This window comes from Ammospiza nelsoni, chromosome 2, assembly GCF_027579445.1.
Source record: "Ammospiza nelsoni isolate bAmmNel1 chromosome 2, bAmmNel1.pri, whole genome shotgun sequence".
NCBI lineage: Eukaryota > Metazoa > Chordata > Aves > Passeriformes > Passerellidae > Ammospiza > Ammospiza nelsoni.
The window spans coordinates 37,632,692-37,658,105 of record NC_080634.1 but is presented as its reverse complement, the minus strand read 5'-3'; the positions used below and the strand labels follow the sequence as shown (position 1 = coordinate 37,658,105).

Genomic DNA, 25,414 nt, shown 5'->3' with positions numbered 1-25,414 from the left:
AATTACAGTCATGTGGATTGACTTGGCTTGAGAGAGGAGCCCTTGTCTCACTCTTGTCTCACGCTTTCCTTTGCTTTCCCCACCACCTACCTACGGCCAGAGCAATCACACAGCCCCAGACCTTTATCCCACGAGTCTCTTCATACTCCATAGAAGGTTGATAGAGAGGTAGAAAGACCTCAGCAAGATCAGAGCACTTGCAGTACAAACACATGTTCAGCCTTTTCCAGAGGCCCTGATCCTGCCTCTGGGTGCGTGGGTCCTCCCAAAGTGTCAGCTGGAGGTGGCTGTGGTGGAGATGCCTTTGCTGACTGAGTTTTGGCAACTTTGTCACCAGTGTCCCCTGAGCACAGGTCATGATGAGCAGCAGAAATCTAAGACTTCTCTTCTGAACCTGAATGCTTTTTTCTCTCTCTTTGATCAGGGCCGGGGGATATTTGCAAGTGGGAGTCCATTCCCAAAGGTCACGCTGCCCAATGGACAGACCTTCTTCCCTGGCCAAGGAAACAACGCCTACGTCTTCCCCGGAGTGGCTCTGGGAGTCATTGCCAGCGGGGTCCGGCACATCTCCGATGAAATCTTCCTCATCACAGCAGAGGTTTCCAAGTGACATTTCACTGATACTGTAGAAAAGATGATAAGAGGCACATGTACCTACTTCAGGTGTTTTAAAGAACCTGGCCCAGGACAATGTGTGGAGGGGAAATGGCTCAGCCTCAGCAAAAAGCTGCAGCCTTCTCCTGGCTCAGGAAAGCTCATGCTTCCATTACACCTGCAGAGGTGCAGGAGCCAAGACAGGGCTCTCCTTCTCCACACCTGCTGCCCTAACACGGCACTGCCCCACTCTGCACACAGAGTGGAGTCTGAAGTCTGTGATGAAACATGTACACATGTGTGTTTGAACAGGTCATGAGTTCCCACTCAGGACTAGTCCCAGCCCTGATGCTGCTGAGGTTTCAGCCACATACCATGTAATGTGAGGAAATGTGGTGTTTGCTTGAGACCATCCCTAAAAGCTACCATCCTCTTCTTTCTAGACTATTGCTGCTGAGGTGACAGAGCAGCATCTTGCAGAAGGAAGACTCTATCCCCCCTTGGACAACATCAGAGAAGTGTCTCTCAAAATTGCTGTAAAAGTGAGTATTTCCTTTCTTATTTCCACTTTTCATGGTAGGAAGGGAAGGAATTGCCCTGGCATCATTTTTGGTTGTGTTTTTTTAATTCAATTCATTCTATAGTCTAAAACAGTCATTCTCAGGAATTCTGGCCATAATTGCTGCCTTGATTTCTTCCATCATTAAAACCCAGATGTGAAAAATACATTCTGATTCTGGGTGCCTCACAGCTCACAAAGCTCTGCTTTATTGCTTGAAGCTGTGAGTCTTCAGCACTTCAAAAAATGAGGTTTAGAGTCAAATTCAAGCATGACTCAAATTGCCAAAAGATTTTAGGTTCCAATTTGCTATTTTGGAACCTTTCCTCATATGTTTGGTAAGGACCTCAGTACATAACTACTATTCCAGATCTGGACTTGTCTAATTATGGGTTTGGTGCTCTGTATACATCAGATCTGTGATTCAGAGACACCCACTGAGAATTTCCTTGGCCTGCTCAGAGCTCCTGATAGATGCAGAGCATGGCTGAAGAGCTTACAGGTGTGAGCAGAGCTGGCCAAAGGGCTGCTCTCCTCCTTCACCTGCACACCCCAACCATTCTGCCAGGGCAGGCAGTGCTTTTCTTACCAGCCACTGCTTGCAGGCAGCTTACATTCCTTCACCCAACTGCCTGAGGGTGAAGTGCAGCTGACTCACAAAGAGAAAAAAGCAAAAAACTGCACAATTCTGAGAGGAGGAAAGAGAGAAAACACAGACAGGGCCAAACTGCAGTTGGTTTCAGCTTCATAACGTGCCAGCATTGTTTCAGCAGCTCATTTTGTTTATCTTTTTGCAGATTGTTGACTGGGCCTACAAGCACGGCCTTGCTTCTTTGTACCCTGAGCCAGCAGACAAGGAAACCTTTGTGAGACAGCTCATGTACAGCTCTGACTACGATTCTTTTGTTTTTGATGAATACAGGTGGCCCCCCACAGCCATGGAAACACAATATATATAATGTTTGTGAGAATTGTTCTCTCATTTCTGCCATCAGTTCCTGTGGCCCATGTCATTGCTGATATAATCCAGGCTTGCAGAATGATAAAAGTAAATTAATCCAAGTTGTTTTTTACTTTCCACTGATTTTTGTTTGGGGGAGCATATCAGTAGGGAATAAAATGGAGTCCAGGGTGGGCAGCGGGTACTCCAAGGAGAGAGACAGCCTGGCTGCAGCCCATCCCAGTCAGTCAGCACTGCTGATTGCTGATTGTTTAACATGCTGCCTGCTCTCAGCTGCCTTGGGACAAGCTACCTGGGCCACCTCAGAAGCACAGAATCCCATTTCTACTGGGAGCGCCCTTAGGAAGCTCAAATGCACGTGGCCATCCCTCTCACATGAGAGCCACACTTTGCCTGTGGCTCTCTGGATGTAATGGGAAGCGTGTGCATTGCCCTGGGAGAGTTGCACACTTGGGAAGCACTGCTCTTTTCTGCTTCTGAACTCCCTGATGCTGGGGAGTCTCAACCAACCCAAACTGGCGCATGGGTCACACAGCTTGGCACTGTCATCTGCCACAACCCATGGAAACAAACCCCAGAACCTCCCACAACCCTTTGGGAACAACAGAACCTCTCCCCAAGAGTGAAGGGACACAGAGGGGATGGCCAAGCCAGAGAGCAGGACACCCCCAAAACCACATACAGGCATCACAGCTCCTGATGGATAGATACGGCTAAGGAAGCACTGCCACCAGCCAAGGGCTCGCTGGGAGTCTCTCTGTGTCACAAAGTTCCAGGGAGGTCTCCCCCAGCCTTGTGACATTGTCATGCCTCACCAAATACTATCTCAGCAGGATGGGTGCTCCTGAACATAACTGGGAAAGAGCACAGGGATTGCTGGCAGCTCTTCCAGCACACACTCCCTGTGCTGGTGGGGCTGAAGGGAGGTGGGACTGAAGGGAAGGTGTGCTCGGGGGAGCACAGCAAGTTGGGTGGGAGCCTTTTATGGCAGCAAGGCTATGCCTGCCCTGCCCTGTGTTCCCACCGTGTAGGATTTAAAGGGAACCACTGGAGGGCTGCAGAGCACTTCCATGTGCAGCTTTTCCCCAGGAGAGAAGGTCCCGTCGGCAGTACCTCACATTCACCAGGGACTTAAGCAGTGGCAGTGAATATTCTTTTCTTGTCCAGTCTTGCACAGGAAAAGTCTCCTGCAGAGGGAGTACTTACTGGAGTTGGCGCTGCTGGGTGCCTGCCCTACAAGGAACATCAACTAGTAAAAGAGACTAAATTGGTGTAGGCAAAACTCAAATTGAAGAATGTTGAACTTTAGCTGCTGTGTTTTGTTTTCTAATTTAAAGCAAGGATATTTCTAGCAGCTTGTTTGGGATTTCTCTGTTCCCAGTTTTTCTCTCAGCAGCAGGAAAAGTCTCTATTCTTAAATTGTTCTTTTTTCCTTCCTTTGAGAAAGGAGGTAATTTGAAACCGGTGATATAACTAGCATAAACACAAGAAAAATATATCAATACACACAATAATTTAGCAATTAATTTAATACCTATTTAATACCTATTTCAAGCTCACAAACTATTATTGTTTCATCCAAACATGATGGCCTGGCAATTTCCTAAAATTACCTCTGCTAGGAAAAACCTTCACTTCTCTTTGCCTCATCACTCATGTCTCTCCTCTTATTTAACAAAATTTCATCCTATTTATAATTCCAGTTGGTCTGGATTAGCCAGGTAGTATTTGTCCTGTAGTAAAATATGTTCTTCTTCTCCTGGCAAGGCCCATCTGTTGGCCAAGACAGCACATTGCTTGGAGTTGCCACAGGCTGTAGGACTGGCTTTTCTCCAGGAGCATCCAGGAACCAGTGTGTGGCTCTGACAGCCCAAGGGGCTCTGGACAATATGATAAAAATAAATTATATTGAAGTCAGGGCCATCCTTCTCTGGCCTGAGTTTTTACATCAGCCCCTGTGCCTGGTGTTCTGTCAGCTGGCACTAGGCACTAAGGGTCATCTAAGCCATAAAAAGAATTAATCACAGACTTTAGGAAAAAAGGATGTCTGACTATCACATTTGTATTAGCAACATCAGGCATGTTTTTACCAGTAGCCACCCCAAATTAAGCCTCTACCCTTTAAGTCATGTTCTGAGGCTTCTTCCTCACAAGCCCTGACTTCATGTGCAAATGGGAGACATTTGTTCTGCTGGCACTTCAAGGGTGTGATGACCTTTCCATCCTGAAAGGAAAATCTTGATAAAATCACTAATTAATGACTGAGCTTGAATCATTTGTCCTAGATATGTGGACAAACAAAGAAGCTAAAGGTCTGGCTATTAAACAGGAAAGAAAGGTTTTACTTCATAGAGCGAGCTGTTCAAATACCTAGAATGGTGGTAATTGATTTATATGCAATTATTGGAGTACAGAGAAGCAATTATAGCTGTTATTTGAAGCCCAGTTCTACTGTGTGGTGTTTCTATGCAAAAAAATGATTAGTTACCCACTGATGAAAAATGGTGGTAGAAGGATGGAATTTCTCCTCATTTAAACTTCATACCCAATTTTACCCCTCTGATCTCTGCTTTCTGTACCTTGAGAATAACAGGGCTGTTTAGTCCAGACCTAGCAAATCTAGCTGACAAACCACTGGCAGGGAAGAGACTGCTGGCATGGGATGGGGATTTGATCACAGAACTGTAACACTGCTGGTATTATTGAAACAGGATCTGCCAGAGTCCAGCTCAACTCACAGTCACCCAGGGCTGTGTTCATACAGTCAGCAGTCAGAGCACTAAATGTTATTTAATCTGTAACTCCTGCAGATTGGTCTGGAAAGTCACTGAGATGTCCAGAGATCTCACAGACTGACTATGAACCTCCATCACCTTTCAGGGTGCTCAGCCTCAATACCCAAAAAACCATTCTGGTGAGCTTGGGAGCTGAACACATCAAAGAGAGATGGGAAGAGAATGAAATAAGAATGTCATACTAAGGGAGGGTCCAGGACAGCTCTCAATGACACCCTGGAGTGTTTGTCTGTCACTCCAGAGCAGAGTTGTGAGCATACCTGGCACAAGCTCAAGCTCTTTGCTATGAGGTTTGGAAGACAGAGTCATGTCTGCTACATCATTGAAATGAGAGATGGGGATTAGTCCCTATAAATTTCTCCTTTACCCAGTGGTACAGAAAAGCCTGTATCACATTCTGCAATTTAAAAAAGGGACAAAATCCAGGCCACCACTTCTGTGACAGCATCCTTGGTCCAGCAGCTTCTCAGGCAGGATTCCTCTGATTGAAGAGTATTGTGGCAACATCAAGTCAAAAATCCTTCAGTGATCTTTCACCACAGTGGAGGTACAAAGGGTTGGAACTGTGCCTCTGTATTTCATGAAGCCCAACAAAAATAAAGTTAGTAACAATTATGGCCAACTTCTCCAAGAGAGAGCAGTCTGTACTCCCCATCTACAGGCACCAATAAAGTGATTTGTCACACAGTGTTTTAAGTTTAACTCACTCTCAGTCTGACAGGAGATTTGCTTCACTTAGCTGTGGCTGAAATGGCTGAGCTGAGCTCCAGCCATTCCTGGGCTAAGCCAAGCTGCCCCCACTTCACTCCAGACCCTCCTGGAGGATGCACTTGGGCACTCATCACAGGTTGTATCAACAGAGGCACAGGTGCAGTTCTCTTCAGCACATAGCTCAGGGATGGCACCTATGGCAAAGAGGGCAGGAAATGGAGACAGCCACCTCTTCATCTGGCACAGCAGGATTTGCCAGAATGTTCAGCAGAGCCCAGAGAATGAATTACAATTAGCTGCTAAGGCTGAAGCAGTCTAAAATACCCACCAGGAGACATCCTAACACACAAAACATGCACTAACAGGCACACTACAGCCCCTTACTACAGATCCTGGATCCTCCCTCCTTCACTGCAGACCAGTCCACATTTTCTTATATGCCCAACTTTGCTGGGGAATCCCTGGAGGGAGCACAGGGTAAATAGTGCAGTTCTGCTGCCTCTGGGAGGGTGACACAGACTGTATAACTAAGATGTGATTCCCCCATTTCAGAGAAGGAAAGATGAAGGATCATTTGGGAAATGCTGCCTATTCCTCAAATCCCTCACTGGCCAATTCAAGTAATTAAAAATATATTCCACTGACAGCAATGCAGTGACATTGAGTCTGTGACCTCTGGACAACTGCAGGTCTGTGGACTACAATCATAACAGCCCTAAAGATAAGGTTTGACAGCACATTTATTTATTTCCATTTCATATGGAGAGGGTCCAAAAAGCATTAAAGCCTGAAAACCTGCAGGCTGGTGAAGTAGTTCTTTGCCAGCAAGGGAGGGGATAATCAGGGTTACAGTGAGGTATTGAAAAATATATCATAAAACACCTTCATCATTCACAACATTGCCTGTCAGTAATCTCCTGGCAGTATTTACCCACACAGAACTGGGGAGAGAGCACCCATTATCACTCACTATTTTGGGCTGGTTTTGTAGATGTGTTACAAACACCACTGGATTTTAAGGAAGTGTTCAGCAGCCTCTTTGGCTGACACAAAGCTATCCTAAAAGCATTCCCAGCTCTCAGGTCATACAGTCAGGCTTGTAGGCTCAAACTCTCACAGTGTCATCTGAATTTCTTGCACATCTCTACAGAATTGCTCCACCACCTTTTTCCTCCTGTGGCCAAGTGCAGAATGACCTTCAGTTTTTGCACTGCAGCCAAAAGCAGTTTATTTAGAAAGTTAGAAGACAAAAAGAGTTTAGAATAAACTTCTGTATCTTTTTCACTAACACTTTGATCAAGCATGTAAGCTCAACAAAAATAACTCATCATCAATGGCTGGGCTGTACTAGAGCATTCCCAAGCTCAGGCCATGAAATAGTTAATGAGCCTGTTTCAAAACACTTTAAAAAAAGGAATCCTTCTGCTTTCTGAAAGTGGCTTTGGAATAGACCCAGACTATTTAAGTCACAAAATACTGAGACACAGTAGTAATTATTCATGGTGAACCCTTACTTACTTGTCAGTAAATCACCATTAAGGAAAGGTTAAGACTCCCTCATTTAAAATGAGAAGCCAGGGGTTTTGTCATCCCCCTTTATCATCTTTGACTATATATAAAAAATTATTAACACGCGTATGCTTTCCCATCAAAATCTCCAGTAACATCAGGCAATATGTGTAAAATACATCAGCAATAAAATGGAGTTTAGTGTATCTGAGGAACTCCGTGCAGGCTTTGTAAAATGGTAGTCTGACCTCAATCCAACCAAACAGAACCCGTTTCCTTTCAAAGGGAGACACTTCTTTTAAGACAGAAAAGCTTAAAAGAATCAGCTTTAGTCCTTAGGAACAGACTCCTTATAAAAGTGCATCAAAAAAAAACCAAAGTATCTTGTTCAATTACAAAAGCTTTTATTCTTGCAGATGCTTAAGATGATGATCTTCCGTGTTTCAGAGGGGAAAACAATTTCCCAAGGGTGTTTCTGAGCGAGACTGTCAGGTGATGTTTTCAGTGCCTGTACTGTTCTAGGTGGGGGAAACAACCCAACAAAAAGAGCCCACACATGCACAAAGGAGATCAGAGATGCAGCCTCACTAGATGGCAACCCCTGGGCTGTCCAGGTGCCCTCACCACCTCCACAGCATGGAGAGGGGCTCCATTGCTCCTCAGGAGTTACACTGAAGTTTTTATTTGGTCTGTGTTGGGAAAAGCTGCTGTTAGCTCCTTTCCAGGCTTATCAAATTACCATGCCAGGTAGTCCTCAGATACAAGTACATCATCCTCTGGCAGCAATGTAGCCATACTTAGAAAAATGCTGATTTCTAGATTTCTTTTTTTTTTTCCTTTCAGTGCAAGCTCCCATAATCTGAGCATCCCCCTTAAGGAATTATAGCAGGTTAGAGGCTAAGCTGAAGAGACTTGTGCAGCTGCTGCTCAGTCAGCCTGATTCCCAGAGCCTGACCCAAAGTACCTGCAAGCCCACAAAGAACCCTCCCAAGCTGGCAGCACTGGGAATGAGCTGCCAGCCCAGCCTTGGATCAGCCCAGCTCTGCTGGCACCCACAGAGCTACTTCTCCCACTGGCTTTAGACAAGGCCTAACCCAAGAAGGCTGATTGATGCTCAGCTTCTGAGCACCACAGGTACAAGGCAGCAGAGCACCAAATGAGCAAAAACCACCAGCTGCTCAGAGTTGTGGCCCTTCAGGGCTGGTTGGAATAAGAAGATTAGGTCTGTGGGCAATCAGACTATTCAGGTTTGCAATGTCTATCCCAGAACCAATGCCTGAAAACCTCTTTTTGACTTCTGAGCAAATCTCACTGACACCTGTGAGACAGCTGACACGATAGGCTATAAAGTCTTCAGGATTAGATGCCCAGTTAATACACATTTGCCTACTGAGCTTATGAGATAAATAAATGCTAAAACAGGTGGGTTTGTTCCTTACCTGGGACCACTGCATTATCAGCTCCCCTATCATTTGCAAATCTTAGGTGCACTGCTCAGGGGAGAAAAATGGGCATGCAGATTATTAGCACAGCATCATTAAGCTGAAATAATTCTGAGCAGCTATCAAGACACACTGCAAACTCACATGCTTGAAGTAGGAGCTAAACAAACAAAAAAATAATCCAACATATCTCCACCTGCAATAACCCCCAGCTGGTCTTGCCCAGGTAGTGTCAGACGCAGTTGGGTGCAAGCTCTGCTGGGAGCTGGCAGTGTGCAGCTCCTAATGCAAGCTGGGAGGTTTGCCAAAGTGAGGAAGGCAGGACAGAGCTCACAGAGCAGAACACTGTCCCATCATCAAAACCAACAGCAGGGCAGGATTAACCTAATTTGTAGCTACCTCGGCTGGACAGGCTGCCCATTGATCCTCATACACGCTCTGGAGAAGCTGAGTGAAATAAACTGCTGCAAAATTGTTCTTGAAAAGTGCATTTCCTCAACAGCACCCAGCTATCAAACGCTGGAGTGTTGTGGACATTCATCCACGGTGGTTCCTTCCATACAGCTTGTGGACACTTGGGCAGCTTGTGGGGAGGAAAGAGGAGGCAGCAGTTACAGCTCTTGCTTATGAAAGTAAAATTAAAACATTTGCCAAACAATTATCTCAGTTTATCTCCAAAAGATTTTGTTTCACCTCTCCACACTTCCCAGCATGCTGACCCCAAATTTCTGAAAAGTTAAACCTGGGTAGAAGAATGAAAAAAAAAATTGCTTTACCTTCCACACTATCTTTTAAAACACAGAAGGCGCAAGGATTTGTCACCACCACCGAGGGTAAAACCCCAGGCTGATCCCTATGTGGATCCCGTTTAAAAAACAAACAATCCACTTGGGGCTGGCAGGGAGCCAGACTGCAGGATTGCCTTTGAAAACTTGCATCTCAATAGGAAACCTCCGAGTATTTTGATCTGTTTTCATAACTGTAACAATTTTCATCCCTTGGCTTTGTAGCGTATTATCGCTCCTTTCTTTCTACCAAGTTACAGAAACAGACGGCACAAATGAAGGCCAAACAAGCACGGGTTGTGCTTAAAATACACCATTTCAAAAGATTTGGAAAAGACAAAACCCGCTGCCTGTCTTAACTCCTGCCAAGAAACCATTACAGAGGATGGAGGCACGGTGAAAGCCCCCGAACGCCCTGTCCCAACAGCAGTAACAACCACACATCTCGGATCTATTGTGTAGCTTTATTTTTATAGGACCTATCATAGACTCTTTTACATAACTTAAATGATTATCAAATAATCTCCTGTGCACAATGAGACGGAGCCGCATCGCTTTCTGAGCTTAGACACATTCCTGGAAGAAATCTAACAGTCTGTAGGAATCACATGGCCGCAGTGGCTACAGTACATTTTTGTCCCGAACTTACACCATCAATTAACTTAGGAATCGCTGTAAATTGCCGTTTTGCAAGATCCTGCAAGACGCTGTTAAAATTTCAGGACACCGAGTTTTGGTAGCAGCATTTTTAATTTTGCTTCACTTTCTTGCCTTTGTGTCCTCAGCTGAACACCTGCCAGCACTTGTGACAAACGTGAGCCTGGGAAAAATGTTAAACGCACCTCAAGTGTTGACACGAGCTTTAGAATTAGACTGAAATCACTGACGAGTAGTCCCCGCGGCCTCTGAGGAGCGCATCCCCTGTCCCCAGGTCGCCCACAGGTTCAGCAACGCGTCTGCCTACAGCCAGCCAAGCCCCGGCCCCTAAGGAAGGAGGATGAAAGGGGGGCACCGGCCGCTACAAAAAGACCTGAAGAAACCCAGAGTTTCACATTTTATTTGCAGCGTCGCCCAAACCGCAGGAGGAGGAGACTGGCAGTGCACAAGGGTGAATCCTGCGGGGGCCGTGGCCGCGGTTTCGGCTGCGGGGCTCTCGCATGCAGCGCAGTGTGCGGATCCCCGCGCTGCCCCAGCGCCCGCGGGGCGCCGGCGGCCCTAGAGGCCGGGGTAGGCCCCGCGGTGGTACCCGCCGCCGTAGTCGTAGGGCGGCTGCGGCGGGGGCAGCGGGCACTCGGGGAAGAAGGGGGCGAACCCCGCGGGCAGGTGTCCCCCGGGCTCCTCGCTGCCGGGCACGGGCTCGGCGCCGCCGCCGCCGGGGTAGATGGGGCGCAGCGGCTCGGGCGGCGCTTTCCTGGGCGGGCTGCAGGGCGCGGCCGGGCTCCAGGGCGGCTCGGGGTACAGCAGCCCGCCCAGCAGCGGGTGCGGCCCGGCGGGCAGCGGCAGCTCGTACAGCCCGTGCTCCAGCCCCAGCTCGGCGGGCAGGCGGCCGCCGAAGGCGTCGCTGGGGGCGGCGTGCTCGGGCAGCAGCGCGCCGTACTCGGGGCACAGCAGCTCCAGGAACTCGGTGGCCTCGGCGCCGCCGGCCCCGCCGCCCTTCTCCGGCTCCTTGGCGGGCGGCCCGCGGGCGGCGGGCCCGGGCAGCGCGGGCTCCGTGAAGAAGGAGGGCGGCAGGTTGCGGTCCCGCAGCGGCACCTTCCGCGGGCCGCCCGCCGCCCGCTCCGCGCCGCTCGCCCGTGCCTCCGCGCCGCCCGCCGCGCCCCGGCCCCGCTGCAGGGAGCCGAAGAGGGCGGCCAGGCTCTTGCTCTGCAGGCTGCTGCCCGGCGCGGGCTCCCGGCGCGGCGGGGGCCGGGCGGGGCAGGCGGCGGGCGGGCAGGCGGCGGGCGGCGGGGCGGCGGCGGCGATGATGCCGGTGCAGCGCTTGATCTGCTTCTGCAGGTACTTCCTGTGGTTCACCTTCCGCCGGGACTTCACCGGCCGGTCCAGCGCCAGCTTGATGTTGCTGGAAGCCGAATCGATGAAGCTCAGCAGGTCCCGGGTGGCTTCTCTAAAGTCCCCCGCGTCGCCGCCGCCGCCGCCCTCGTAGCCCTTCTCCAGGTCGGCATAGCCCAGGAGCCCGCCGGCGGCGGCGGGGAAGCAGAAGGAGAGGAGGTGGTGCGGACTGAGCAGCGCGGCGGGCACGGCCATGGCCGGCGGCGAACGCCGCCGCCCCGAGTCCCGACAGAGTCCGCTGGGATGCGCCCGGCGGGCGGCGGCGGCGGAGCGGGGAAAAGGCGGCGGGCGGGGAAGGAGGAGGAGGAGGAGGGATCAGAGCGGGGCTGGCCCGGCCCGGCCCTCCCCGCCGGGAGCCCGGGGGCCGGGCCGGCTGCACCCACCAACCCACCGAGCCGGGCGGGAACACCGGCAGCGGCGGGGAGGGACGAGCATCGCCCCGGGACTGGGACACGCCCGCCCTGGGACAGAGACACAGCCCCGCGGGACAGGTGTACACACCCCGGGACAGGTGTACACACACACACACCCCGGGACAGGTGTACACACACACACACACACACACGCACACACACTCTCTCTTCAGGACAGGTGCACAGGCATCACCTGGCCAGACACTCGCAGGCACCCCAGAGCAGGTGCGCAGCATCCTTCAGAGCCCATCAGCCGTGTCCCCGCTCCTGCAGCTACCCGGCTGGCACAAATCGTGTTCCTCCCTCTGGGGTCCGGCCCGGCGCTCGCACGGCTCTGGGTGCAAGGGCTCGGGACATGCTCCCGCTCTGACAGCCGCCAGGATACACACACTTAAATTGATTTGTAAAGGATGCTTCTTTCCAAGCTCATTGATATGCACATTGCATGGCGTATTCTCTGTCTAGTCAAGTCCTAAGAAAATTCAGAGCTGTGATCCAGTAGAGATTTCAAATAGCTGGGGTGCGGGGAGTTAAAGTCACAGAATTATGTAATGGTAGGGACTTTAAAGATCATCTAGTTCAACTTTCCTACAGTGAGCACAGACACCTTCCACTAGACCACCTTGCTTGTGGTGTTGCATGGACTTAGTGAAGCAGCAGTATAAATCTTCCATATAAAAGAAAAAAGTTAGTCCAGTGGCCACTTAAAGTACTGTTAACAACTCCTGAAGGAACTATCTTGTCTTTTTTTGTAGGGAAAAGGTATTTCAATTTGCCTTCAGAAAACTCTTACATTGATGCAGAACAACCCTCGACCCAGCTCCAGATTTATGTTCAATGCTTTTATATGTCCAAATTTGAATGAAGATCCATATCCAATTTGGAATTTAAGTAAAGTTTTCATGGTCTGCATCAGTTCATTAGAAATGCAGCAGATTTATATTGGGAGGAAAAAACAGAAAGCAAAACTGCAGAAGGAAAGTGAGACAGGCTCCTTGGACTGTAATTAGTGGTAAAATGGAAAAACCAGCCAAATTCACCTCACTGCGGTTTGAAACACTTGTTGAATGCAAAGCAAGTATTGCAAAGGGAAAAGAGGAGAAAACATGTATTTCATGGGAGGAAAAGAAAGCGCAATATCCTCTACAAAACAAGATTGCTGATTTTCTTTATCTCTCACCAGCAGCTCTCAGCAAGGTCCCAGTGGCAGGCAGAACCTCACAGTCCCAGGCACAGCCTGGGTTCTGCTGCCGGCCCATCCGGACTGGGTCTCCTTTGCCAAACTTGCTCAGCTGGAGGCTCCCAGAGTCTCTGTTATTTCGGGACTCACTCTGAGTGTAACTGTGTGATTGAAGCAAAAGATCCCTGGTAGGCAGAGGGCTCTGGGAAGTTTCTGTATCTCTCCATGTCAGAATGAGTATGTCTACATAGAAGGTGGATTTAAAGGACTTAGCTGGAATACAACTGACAGGGATTAACGATCTGAGCTGTTACCCTCAGGCCCTGTCAAGCCCTGTCAAGCTTTGCAGCCTGCTCCAAGCTCCCTTATTGATGGGAAAATGTAAAGAACAACATATACATCCCCCATGTGCTCCACTAGATAGTTTTGCATCCCCTGTGAAGCCACTTTGAGCTGCACAAGGGTCTAGAAAACGGGGGTCACTATCCTTCATTGGAGGTGCAGACAGTCTGGGATTATTTCTTATGTGAGCAACATGAAATTATTCAAAGAGAGCGGCAATGAAGTTGTCCTCAAATTAGCATCCGCCTCAGCATTGTAGCAGCAATATTCCCTGGCTTGTCTAAAGGGTTTGTTAATGAGTCTGGATGGCATTATATGCAGAGTGGATAAATATCCGGTGGCTCAGATAAAAAAGAGCTGAAAGCCCCAGCTTCGCTTCTGTAAGGCTGAATTCATTCAATTAAACAGCTTTGAGAGCTCAGCTACGGTTTAGCGGGAGACTTTATTACCTCCTAAAACTTGGAGAGTATTAAAACAATTGTCAGGCATGCAAAGGAAAGTTTGCATTCAGTTGTGCTAAGCAGCTGAATTTACATATTCTCAACCAGATCTGGAGATGTAGAAAGCCTTCATAATTGCATTAAACATGCTTATTCTCCGTGTTCTCTCAGGCAGAGCTGATTACCCCGAGTTGGGCAATGCCTGGAGGGAAATTTGCTAAGCCACATGATGTCAACAACTTGTAAAGAAACTTGATTTTTTTTCAAGGAAATAGCAGTTTGGTTATTTCTGAAAAACATCTCTTTTCTAGCAGCTGTATGAGACTGCTTGTCTTCTGCCTGTGCCCTTTCAGGATGCTGATGCTGAGTCCACTCATGGTGACTCTCAGGGCCAGCTATCCACCTCAGCTCACTAGCAGGGTCTAATGTCCAGGAATGCTGGGTTTAGACCCACAAAATAGCCCCAGTCCCAGGCAAAATTTTGAATTTTGGACCAGATGTGCTTCTCCCTGCACTTTAGCCCTAACAGACTGGGGTGAGTGAAGTGGCTGCACAATTGCTTCCACCATCCCAAACCTTCATCCCACAGGAAAGCACTCAGTGCTTACTAATGGGCTCCAGGGGTTATACTGCTTTTTTTTTTCTCACTTTTGCATAGGAAATTTATCTGGCTTTGTGCATTTTCCTATGCTTGTTATAGGGAGCAGCATCTCAACCACCTCTGGGGGTTGACCAAGGCTTCTGAGAGTAATGCCCTTGGCATCCAGTTTGGCTTTTTTTCTCAGAATCACTCTGAGAATCAAAGGGAGTAGGAGCATGCCCTGATCACTGATGCTTTGCTCTGGCCACAGATTGAGCTCATGGCCACACGACTGAGCCCTTCACAAGAAGAACAATTTGTTACCCTTGCAGCCCAGGCGGGACACAAAGGAGAGCAGTTTCCACAAGCAAGGAAGCATTGCATAGTCGAGGGCTGTGTTACAGTGCCAGCACTTCTGGGGAGCAGCTGCTCGCTGGAGCCAGTTGCACGAGCTCTGTCTGCCCTCCTGAAGCTCATGGGGCTGCTCACCTCAGTGTCCAAGTGTCCCAGGGTAAATCCTCTGCCATGCCAGGGCAGGATCTCACTGGGATTCAGCCTGAAAGAAATATCTCATGTTGTGCCTCATCACTAAAAGGAAATAGATTCAGGCTGATATAAGGAAGAAATGTCTTATGATGAGAGTTGTAAAATGCTGGTGCAAGTTGCCCAGAGAGGTGGTTGATTCCCCATCCCTGGAAGTGTTCAAGGCCAGGCTGGATGAGGCTTTGAGCAAGCTGGTCTTGTTGAAGATGTCCCCACTCACTGCAGGGAGGTTGGAACCAGGTGATCTTTGCAGTCCCTTCGAACCCAAACTGTTCCATGATTTTATGATCACTAGCAAAACCTTCTCCTAGGGAAGGCAAACCAAATCCAGCGCTGAGCCCAGCTCTCACCATTCACAGCACCCACTTTCCTTTCATCGTGGTATCAGGGAGGCAGCGTGAAAGTAAGGAAATCTCTGAGACAGGGGAGGGAGGGCTCTTTTTTTCTTTTTTTCCCCCCTTCCTGGTTGTATGGCCCATATGGTTATCGAGTTCTGGGAAAATCTGGCTGCCCAAACAGGTGTCACCGCTCCCAACCTACAGACTCATTTCCTGATCGCGCCTTAATCGGCGACTTGGTTGTGAAAGTTGATTTCTTGCACATTCTTATATCAGTGGGAATTTCTGCCCTTCCCTGACAAGTATTATAGGCAGCCTTTGACATACAGCCCTACAGGACCTAAATAGGCTGCTATTCTTTCCCTACACTGAAAGGGAGCTTTGTGCCAGGGATTCATTAAACTGCACTGCACAGCCCTTCATAAATGGGCTCAATAATGAACAGTCGATTTAACTGGAAAAGCTGCTGGAGCTGTTAAATTAAAGGGAAATAAAGTGCACTTCAGGCTCAGTCTGCCAGAAGAAAATGTTGACCTAAAAAAAAAAAAATCTTTATTTTACTCAATGTCTTGCAAACAGGCTAAAATCTTCAGGAAGTTTATACTCACAACAGTGGGAACAATTTTAAAACACACTGATTTGCTTTCCCACTAATAAAGAAAGAATTGCAATAAAATACTCAATAAAATCAGGAGAGATGAAAGGCATTTTCCACTTAAGCCAAATTTTGTCCCCTTAACATGAATTTAATATTTGTATGTAGATCCCTCATCCCATCAACTTTATATAGGCAAAGCTTACACTGGAGCTGAGTTCATAAAGTCATGAGTGAGACACTTTATTTCCAGTTTGCCAGTATTTTCTGAAATTCTGCGGTGCTGGGCAGTCCAGTCCTTCAGTGCCAGGTCTGCCATCACGTTGCTCATAGTGCAGGGGGTGTTTTGCCCATGTGAGGTGTGCAGGACTCAGCTGAAAAACAGGCACACATGGGAGTCTCCATTTAATCTTCTGAATGAATGCAAAAGTCCATCATTCAGCTGAGCCTGACCCTCTTGGTTTTGGAGGGGTGAAATTCCTTATTTCAGTGAGGTTACTCCAGTGGAAACCTGGGGCAGTGAATCAGCTCTTCCATCACAGCCATCTCAGTCTCCTTCATCTGGACAGTTTTAAATCCTGTTTCTCACCTGTGTTCTGTACTTTATATATGAAATGTTGTAAAGAGAATCTATCTGTGTGAATGTAGACTGAAAGCTTAAGGACAAGAACATCAGAAGAAACGTGCAATGGGGAAGGGACCATGTCCAAATCTAATTCCTGGGGCAGCTCATCTGAAAAGAAACCTCAGCACCAGCTTAAAAAAATTTGTGTTGCTTTCACATTTCATGTTGTAGCTATTTTTCCTTATGTAAACTCTCTGATTGAAGAAACCCTCATCTTCTTCACACTGTTGTGATTTTTGTTCAAATCTTGTATATAAATATAAAGTGATGGCAGCAGGCTTTCGGCTACCTTCAATGGGCTTAATATTTTTTCATACTCTGAAAACATGGAGCATTCAGGAAGAATGCTGAAATTAGCTGAAATACGTCAATCTTCCACCTAAATTGTCTATAATTATTTGAAGTTTGCTTATAAATTACCTGGAGTAGATCAAAATCCCACAAGAACTGCAAAATCATGAACTTCACCATCAAAAAAATAGTGCATTTAATAGGCTGATAAGCCACCTCTTGTGCTGGTGACTCACCACTGTAAGTGCTGTGCAAAAAACACCACTGGCATCTTCAGGAGAGTTTTGGAGGTTGAAATTGTAATTTTGTTTTTCATTAAGTCCTGTGCATAATCTGGCACTTGGCAACTGGTAGAAATATTCTATGAGGATACATCTACAAATACATAAAATGAATTAGAAAATAAACCATTTTTCACACTATTGAGAATTTGTTTTGTCCTCAGCTCTTGTGTATTCCTTTAAATTTTCAGGGTTTTATCTTCACTCAGGGACATTTCTGAAGGTAAATGTGCAGGAGTTAGGATCAAATTCCTTCCTTTATTTCTCTAGTAGTGCAGGTTGCTGCTTGGATGAAATGTGAAATGCTATCAGACAGCAAGTAATGTCAAGCACTGTCTTGTTTGCTGCATACTATCTTCCCTGTAATGTTTTTTTCTGCTTGGCAGGAGCCAGCTTGTTTGATCTCCTGGTCCCTGGCAGGCTTTGAGGAGGTGCTACATGGCTTTGAGAAGGGGCTGTGTGGCTTTGGGGAGGACAGGAACTCCCCAAAGCTTACCTGATGCAAAGGGTGAGGATTTACAAACGCTGCAGCAGAGCCTTCATGTATGTCAGCGTGGGCCCTGGCACCAGAGGTGCTGGGCGTCCCTCAGGGCCTGGCCGTGCAGCGCCCACGGCACAGGGAGAGCAGGGGAGGGCCCGGCGCCCTCTGGGCAGCCTGTGGTCATGGTCACACACTGCTTGGCAGCACTGCTGCAGGAAGAAGCCTTCTCTGTCAGCATTTATGCTCTGAGGTGAGGACCTGGTCCCATTCCCAGCGAAGCCATTTCCACTGGATTTCATTGGGGGATGAATAACTCTGCTCGGTGGATCTAACGTTCGCAATTGCTGGGCATCTGCAATTCTCATGACTCTGGTAAGCCACTCCCTGTCCCTGATTCTGTTTGGGAATAATCAATTTTCCTGAGCCAGGAAACCCCATGTCAAAATCTGCATATGATTTGTGGCATCTTTGCTCCATGTAGCAATGAGCTGGACTCTGCTTGTCCTTCCAGCTCCCCCATGGCCTGGGATCAGCACTCTCTGCCTCTCTGGGCAGCTCTCAAATGATGCTTCAGCCAGGCTGACTTGGAGGTGACTTCTCTCTGAATTGAAGGTGATTTTTCAGGTACCTCTGACCACAGCAGTGTTATCATATCTTTTCCTACTCCTCTGTGTCTCTCAGTGCAGCTCAGCTGATAGATCAGCCTTGAGAGGAGAAGGCTCTGGGGAAATCTTCAAGCTCCTTCCAGTACCTAAAGAGGCGACAAGAGAGACAGAGAGGGGCTTTTCACAAGTGCCTGGAGAGACAAGACAAGAGGAAATGGCTTTAGACTGAAAGAAGATAGGTTTAGGTTAGATGTAAGAAAGAAATTCTTTCCTGAGAGAGTGGTGAGACTCTGGAATAGATGGCCCAGAGAGGCTGTGAATGTCCCAAGCCTGGAAGTGTTCTAAGACAGGTTGTATGGGGCTCTGAGCAATCTGGTCTAGTGGAATGTGTCCCTGCCCATGGTAGGGGTTTGGAATTAGACTTTTAAGGTCCCTTCCAACCCAAACCATTCTGGGATTCTATGTGACCCCATGGCAGACAAAAAGAGAGCCCAATCCTTACAGATATTTACCCATAGGGAAGCTTTTTCTGGTGTGTTACAATTGTTATGACATATTTGCAGCACAAGTTCATCTGTAAAAATGCTGTTCAGCAACATGCTCCAGTATTTAAATAAAAACAATTCATTAACAAACTCACATAGATGAAAATTGGTTAAATACCATTTATTTACAAGAATCTTTTTCTCATGTTCAGCAACATGTTCCAGTACTTAAATAAAAATAATTAGTTAATTAACTCACATAAATGAAAACTCATTAAACCCCATTTCTTTACAAGAACCTTGTTCTCATAAAAAGAAAAACAACTGTGGAAATTTTAATTGTTTTGCTTTTAACTTAGAAAGCTATCAAAACTGTGTCCAGTCTTGCCTATCAAAAATTGTCTTTTAGGAAATTTCAAATCATCTTTAATAAGCATAACTCAACGGGCAAATTTGATTTTTTTATATCCAGCCTTGCTACCCATCCACTGCAGCACTGGGCTGCTCTGAGGGACCCTCCAAGATCTGAAGCCAGACCAGGAGTACATTTTTGCCAAGGTGACATGAAGATCCATGTGAAAAATTAGCAGGTGTAGGACAGCTGATGTTCCTTGTCTGAGCTGCTGCAGGGAAATCAGAGTCTCAAATTAATTTCACAGTCTTCAGATAGCAGGATCAATTTTATTAGCTCTCTATTTTTTTTCCACTATTTATTTTTCTCCCTTGCTGAGGTATGTCTGCAGGGAGTTTAATCTCATCAGAAGAAGGAGTTGGTCCCAAGACCCCTTTGTTACAGCAAAGATGATGTTCTCAGTGGTGCAGCACGGCCTGGAGGCTGAGATGGCCACTGGTGTGCAGGACCTGGACACGGCAGCAGATTCTGCTCCTGCACAAAGAGCCTCCCTGGCCCACAATATATTGTCCCATGGGAAGCCCAGACCCTAAATCACCACAGCACCAGTGTCAGTCACCCAGGCCAAGCTCTGGGTCTCAGTGGGTTTGCTCTCCTGCTTAGATTTGGGCATATCCTGTGGGACAAAAGGCTTTGCTCGCAGCAAGAGGGGTCAGAACAAGTTTGTGGGGCACAGCTGCCTTTCAAATGGTACCTGTCATAGGTTTCTTTAGGAGTTTAGATTCTAATATTTTATTTTCCTATAAATTGTCTAGATAGACATATAATAAAGACATATATACCCAGGGTGGGAGTATACTGTGGTTAGGAGCTTTGCATACAGCCAATACTGTATATGGACTAAAATATAGACCAAAAATGCTGTTAAGAAAAGACCTCTTTTTTAAACCTACAACTGACATAAATATTGGATTCTTGGTTACCAGAAATGTTTTCTTAACCAGATTTTTCAGTCTTTTCTTAACAGAGCCACTCACAGATTGTTCCCTGAATTATTTCATGTTTAGAAATGGTGTCTGGTTAAAAGGGAGAGGGAGATGGAGGGAGAGAGTCGCACAAACTGCCATTATCATGCAAATTGCTCCAGAGGAAAAAGGACAGTGAAAATGATAGCACTGATCTAATTATCTGCAGGCCAATATAGCTAAGTCACTGAAAGAGGCCCACAGAAAAGGCTGCCACAGAAACACAAAAAACAGCCAGAAAACAATAAGGAACTTAGCAACAGTATAAAAACGGACTTCTTTCTGTGCACAAAGACTAGTTTTATGAGCATTTTTCTTGCTTTCAGTTTGCAGAAAAGGTTAGAGCACATTTTAAATTCTATGCCAGGATATTTCCCCCCGTTCAGCTCGCAGAGATCCTTTGGCACGCCGTCATATCGCGCCCGGCGGTGGGAACGTGCTGCTCCTGCCCGGCGTGCCCGGAGCGCCAGGCGGGATGGGCTGGGGGTCCTGCCACGTGGGGCCTGGCAGCACCAGCTCCATGCCCGCCATCCTCCATGCCCCATCCACCATCCTCCATACCCCCCTCCATGGGGCCTCCCTCAGCACATTCAAGCCTTGCCCTTTCCGTGTGTTGATGCTCTTGTCTCCGTCCCTGTGCTCTCAGGGGTTCCCAGCTGGAGGATGCAGGCTTTCTTTGCTTCCCACTGTCCTGGTTTAGGGCAAATATGGGAGAGAACCTCCAAAAGGGGGCCCCTCCAGAAAGGAAACCCACATGACCCTTCGTCTCAACTGGTTCAGGAAGGATTTCTTGGGGAGAAATGGAAAGAATCTGTTTATTTAACAGGCACAGCACCCCCCAGCACAGAAAATGAACAATACCAGATGACACCACTCTCTCACCGCTCTGAAAAAGATGACCAATTCAGAAAGTCTCTCTCAGGGATGATCGCTCTGTTATGAGTCCCTCCAGTGCTGGGGCAGCTGCTGCAGCCACAGGGTGCAAAACTCTTGGTGTTGCCAGATCCCAGTCCGGAGCAGGTTCAAGTAGGTCCAAAAGAGGGAAAGGATAAACAGTCCAGGGAAAAATTCCGACTGCTTAGCTAAACTAACTAATGAGCAGAAGCAAAGAGCAAGAGCAAAGCAGGAGCAAAGCAGAAGCAAGAGCAAGAGCAAAGCAAAAAGCAAAAGCAGCACTATGTACCGCCCTATCTGTGTGTCCTGCCAGCCGTGGGGGAGAGGCTGATAACAAAACCAAAACAAAACTTTCACTCTTCAGAGCCAGTCTTGAAGGCACAGAACATGATATCCAGCACAAACAGAACACACCAACGGGGATACAAGCATCATAACATCACCCTCGGACACCCACCCTCCCTTGGTGAGCTGTGCAAGGGTTTCTCGTCATCCCCTCCCCATGGAGCCACAAGAGGAGCCCGGCTGTGCCAGCCTGGATGGGCACAGCCATGGCCACAGCCCTCATCCAGCTCAGCAAGGACCTCAATGAGGAGCACAAGGCCCTGCCCACCAGATTGCCACATGACAACCAAACAAGAAATACTCAGAAGCCATTGATTGTGGCTGTCAAAAAGGACCCTGCGTGATCTCACCCCTAATCTCTTATTCATGGGGAGAAACAGGCAGCTCCAGAGTAACTCCCCTGTCCTATTTCAGTGATGCTGCTGACCTTGTTTTCCTGCTGACCATGAAAAGGGTCCCATTATCAACCGAATCAAACTAATCTCAACCAGATCTGGAGAACTGCCAGATTTGTCCCAACATTCATTGGAGCTACAAGTGCCAAACCAGTGCAGGCAGTTGCCCAAAATGTCCTGAAAATGGTTTTTAGAAATTCAGAGGTCACCATGCTCCTTCTTGAGGGGGACACTCCCATCCAGTAACTACTTTTGTTCACTGCAGGTTTAAACTGGACTAGGAACAAAGCTGGAAAGGGAAAAAACACAGAGCACCTCTCTCAAAAATCTCCAAGTCATCTAATCCCCCTTACTCCCATTTGTAGGTTTAGAAAGTCTATTAATATATCAAAATATCCATAATTAGCCTCATGCCAAGCATGGACAGACACCACAAAAAATAGTTGCCAGATGTAGTATGCCCTGTTCATGTGACTGGATGCTCAGGAAAATGGAAGTGAGGAAAGACATTAGTTTCCAAACAACTTTTAATTATTTCTTGTGGGCCTATGAAAGGGACTTTTAAGAAGTATATGAAAGGGAATATGGAGCTATCATTCAGCTTGGATCGGGAGACTCACCAATATCGACAAAATTCAGTCTTCTAGTGGCAACACAAGGAGGAAGAATAGAATCCACTGGAAAACCCTTAGGGAGGAGAGGATTCAGACTACATCCTCAGACACAGACAGGGTGGGCCCTTTTGCCAATGACTCAGGCCAGTTCTGAGCCTGTCACCCTCACACAACCAGCCAGACATGGAGATATGGAATAAATTTTGCCCAGAGGAAGTTATGTATATCTGTTTTCAGTACATCTGGTGATATTTTTTGTGCAAGATACCATCTTTGAGCCGTCTCTGCAGACTGGAGCCTTCATCTCTGATCTCCAGGTGGGAACCACCATGTGTGGACCACTGCAGAGTTAACTCATGGCCTAGATGCACTGTTTAAAGGTAGTTTTCCTTAGAAGCATGGTTTTGGTCCATGGGATGGTATGGGCTTCAAGGAGGAAGAATCAGAAGGAGAAAGAGGGCAGAAGAACTGTTAACAGAATTTTAGAAAGGCTGGGCAGATTCACTTGCAGAATTTAGTTCTTGAGAAAGACAGCTTAACTATCAGGTGCTCCAAAAATCATTGTGGATGAAATGTTCCCACATCTATCCAGCTAGGTCTCCTTGAGATCCTGCCCAATCTGTGTCCCAGAGGACAAACTGTGGGTTTACAATGCACATTACTTGAGTGGAGATCTACAGAAACTTGGGTCCCTTTCAGAGGGAATTGGTCAGGGCAGCAGAATCTTGTTAGATTAGAAGTCTGCTAATGAGCCACAGGCAGACCTGTGCACTTCTTTCTGCTGTGGTCCTTCCTTTTTTCCTGTCCCAGCCCCAGCTCCCACCACTGTCTGTGGCCAGCATCACACACAGCCCCATGGTGAACAGCCCAAACTGCTGCTAAAAGATAAACCGGTCCTTTTTCAATGTTGACAGGCTCACCTGAGCCCTGATTGAACACCCAAAGCCCTTCACTGCATTGCCAAACCCTTGTACCACCTTTTCCTACCTTACAGACCTCTTGGAAATACAGAAAATCACAAAGGAAGGAAGCCCAGAAGTGAAGTTGGCATGCAGCTCATCCTCCAGCATGGCCATCTAACTGCAGAAATTCTCCCTGTGTCTGAAGATACAACAGACAGCAGCAGAATAAACAAATCACATGAAGGAAACCACCACTAAGACAGAGAAATAACAGGAACTCAGCCCCTCCATCCAGCTCTCTGGCATTCATCACATCTTGTTTTGATTTTGTAGTGCCCACAAAACGGATATATTTTCTAGGAGAGCTTTGTTAGCATTTATGCTATTGTAGGGGGAGCTGTCATGTTTGTGAATAGTCAGCTAAGGTCAGAAAACAGATTTTGGTGGCAAAATTGGCTGTGTCAGATAAATGTTAGTCATGGCAATTATCTGCCAGGGAATGTGAACAGGCTACAAAAATGATAAGAGGAGCTGCTGACACCAGAGATCCAGTTTCAGTTTTTTCCATGGAATTTAATTTATGCCATCTTTGCAAACAATACCTGACTGTGAGATGGTCCAGCACCAGAACAGCAGCCACCAAACTGGTACCCAGCTGAATTCACCTCCTTGTTTGTTGCACCAGAGAGATTGGAGAGGGTTTGAGCCTTCTTCCTCACAATTCTGTGCATTCTCTGATCTCCCACATAGAAGTCTCTCCCCACCTGATACTTCAGGGAGGAACTAGATCAAGCACTGCTTAGGTTAACAAGGGCCATGAAAACTAGACTTCATTGTCAATATCTAAAGCACCCCCTTAACATTTCAGGAAGTGATGGGTTTAATTCCTTTCTGTGTTTCCCAGCTGCAGAACACACACCAGTAATCAGCTGGATGGAGGTGTGGGGATGATGCTCACAGTCTGATGCCCACCATCCATGATTTGCTCCATGACAGGAAGGGCTGTGCAGAGAGGTCCAGCAATAACCCAATGGAGTATCAGTCTTTAGGGCTGTGAGACCAGGAGCAGCTTTGGGAGGATGCCCAGGGTCAGGCACCATCATTAAGAGCTGTCTGTCAAACCACTCTTCCCATCACCAAGAAAAAAATATGGCCTTTTAAAAAGTGTCTGGGATACACAGATCCCTTTCTGAGAGCATGGAAGATACGTCTGTGTTGGTAGCCCAGGGAAGCAGTTTCCAGCTGCTTTGACTGATAGTCTGATATCTGACTTGCCCTTATCCTTAGGGTTATTTCATACTCAACGAATAGCAGCAGGAAAGAAGATGAAAAGGGAAGAAGGAAACCCACACAAATTATTTTTTCCCTTTGAGTTTTGTTTTTTTTGTCCCAGCTGATCCTGCTGGCCCTGGTCCACAGTTATTTGCTAAGGAGGGGACGGTTACACCTCTATAGTATCAGTCAAAGTTGGGCACTTGAGGCCACAGAGGCTGCCTGGGATGTTCAGACTGATGCTTAAGAAAACATTTCCAAGTCACCATTCCTTGCTTTCCTCTGGGGATGGCTGAATACCTGCCTGCCTGTAAAAAGTGGGGAATGAATTCCTTATTTTGCTCTGCTGGTGTGTGCAGCTTTTTCTTCACCTATTAAGCTGCCATTATTTCTCACTTCTGCCCTTACCATTCTCTTCCCTGTGCTGCTCTGGGGGTGGGGGGAATGACTGCATGGCTGTGTGGGGCTGAGCTGCTGGCTGGGTTAACCACAACAAAATGCTAATTTCAGAGCACAGTGCAGAAGAAATTGACTTGCACCCCTCACACTGGTGCCCAGTAATTGAGGGTCCATTGGGACAGCAAGCTGAAGAGTTCCTGTAGCTTTGTGCCAAAGGCTCCTGCGTGGCTTGTGAAGCCCTGGGGTCAGGTATTGGCTCCCAGTGCTGCTTTGGTGTTTAATCTGACAATGAAACTGCTGCCTACTTTCACTTCCATCCTCTCCATTTCCTCCTCCATCAGCAAAGACTGATGTGCATCTTGGTATCTGCAGGAAGGACCTTTGTGTTCCCTTTATTGTCACAGCCACCCTCTGCCTTAAGGATGAGCCCCAAAGACAAGGATGTTTCATACACTGGGGTTTGGCTGGAGAGAAGATGCAATTTGCTGCATTTGCAGGGACTTTTCTTGTTAGGCTAAATCTTGAGGCTCAGACTCCTGAAAGTGTCCAATCCCTACCAGTTTTAGCACGAGTCAGGGAATATTGCCTACGGCCAGAGATGATCTGTGCTGG

The 25,414-nt window shown here is 47.4% G+C and overlaps 2 protein-coding genes and 1 long non-coding RNA gene across 4 annotated transcripts in view; 1 reads left to right on the top strand and 2 right to left on the bottom strand.

The window, feature by feature from the left end:
- The window catches only part of ME3 (malic enzyme 3), a 117,821-nt gene extending 115,606 nt beyond the window's left edge, over positions 1-2,215 (top strand). Inside the window, exons 12-14 of the mRNA XM_059493773.1 lie at positions 425-598; positions 1,038-1,136; positions 1,951-2,215. Of these exons, the coding sequence (XP_059349756.1) occupies positions 425-598; positions 1,038-1,136; positions 1,951-2,112 (435 nt within the window). The 3' untranslated portion in view covers positions 2,113-2,215. The remainder of the gene's footprint in view (positions 1-424; positions 599-1,037; positions 1,137-1,950) is intronic.
- A 7,586-nt stretch (positions 2,216-9,801) lies between these two features.
- On the bottom strand, positions 9,802-12,054 carry FAM181B (family with sequence similarity 181 member B). Its single transcript, XM_059493941.1, is given in 3 exon segments — positions 9,802-11,674; positions 11,677-11,745; positions 11,748-12,054. Coding segments are annotated over 3 exon segments (1,479 nt in total). The 3' UTR covers positions 9,802-10,571.
- A 3,701-nt stretch (positions 12,055-15,755) lies between these two features.
- LOC132070379 (uncharacterized) lies at positions 15,756-21,120 on the bottom strand. Of its 2 annotated transcripts, none has more exons than XR_009417967.1 (2): positions 20,864-21,120; positions 15,756-18,310 (listed from the first exon to the last, which is right to left on the bottom strand). It is a non-coding gene; the product is annotated as an uncharacterized LOC132070379 (long non-coding RNA). The 2 variants fall into 2 exon arrangements; XR_009417966.1 differs by having other exon boundaries at positions 15,756-18,265.
- Between the last annotated feature and the right edge of the window lie 4,294 nt (positions 21,121-25,414).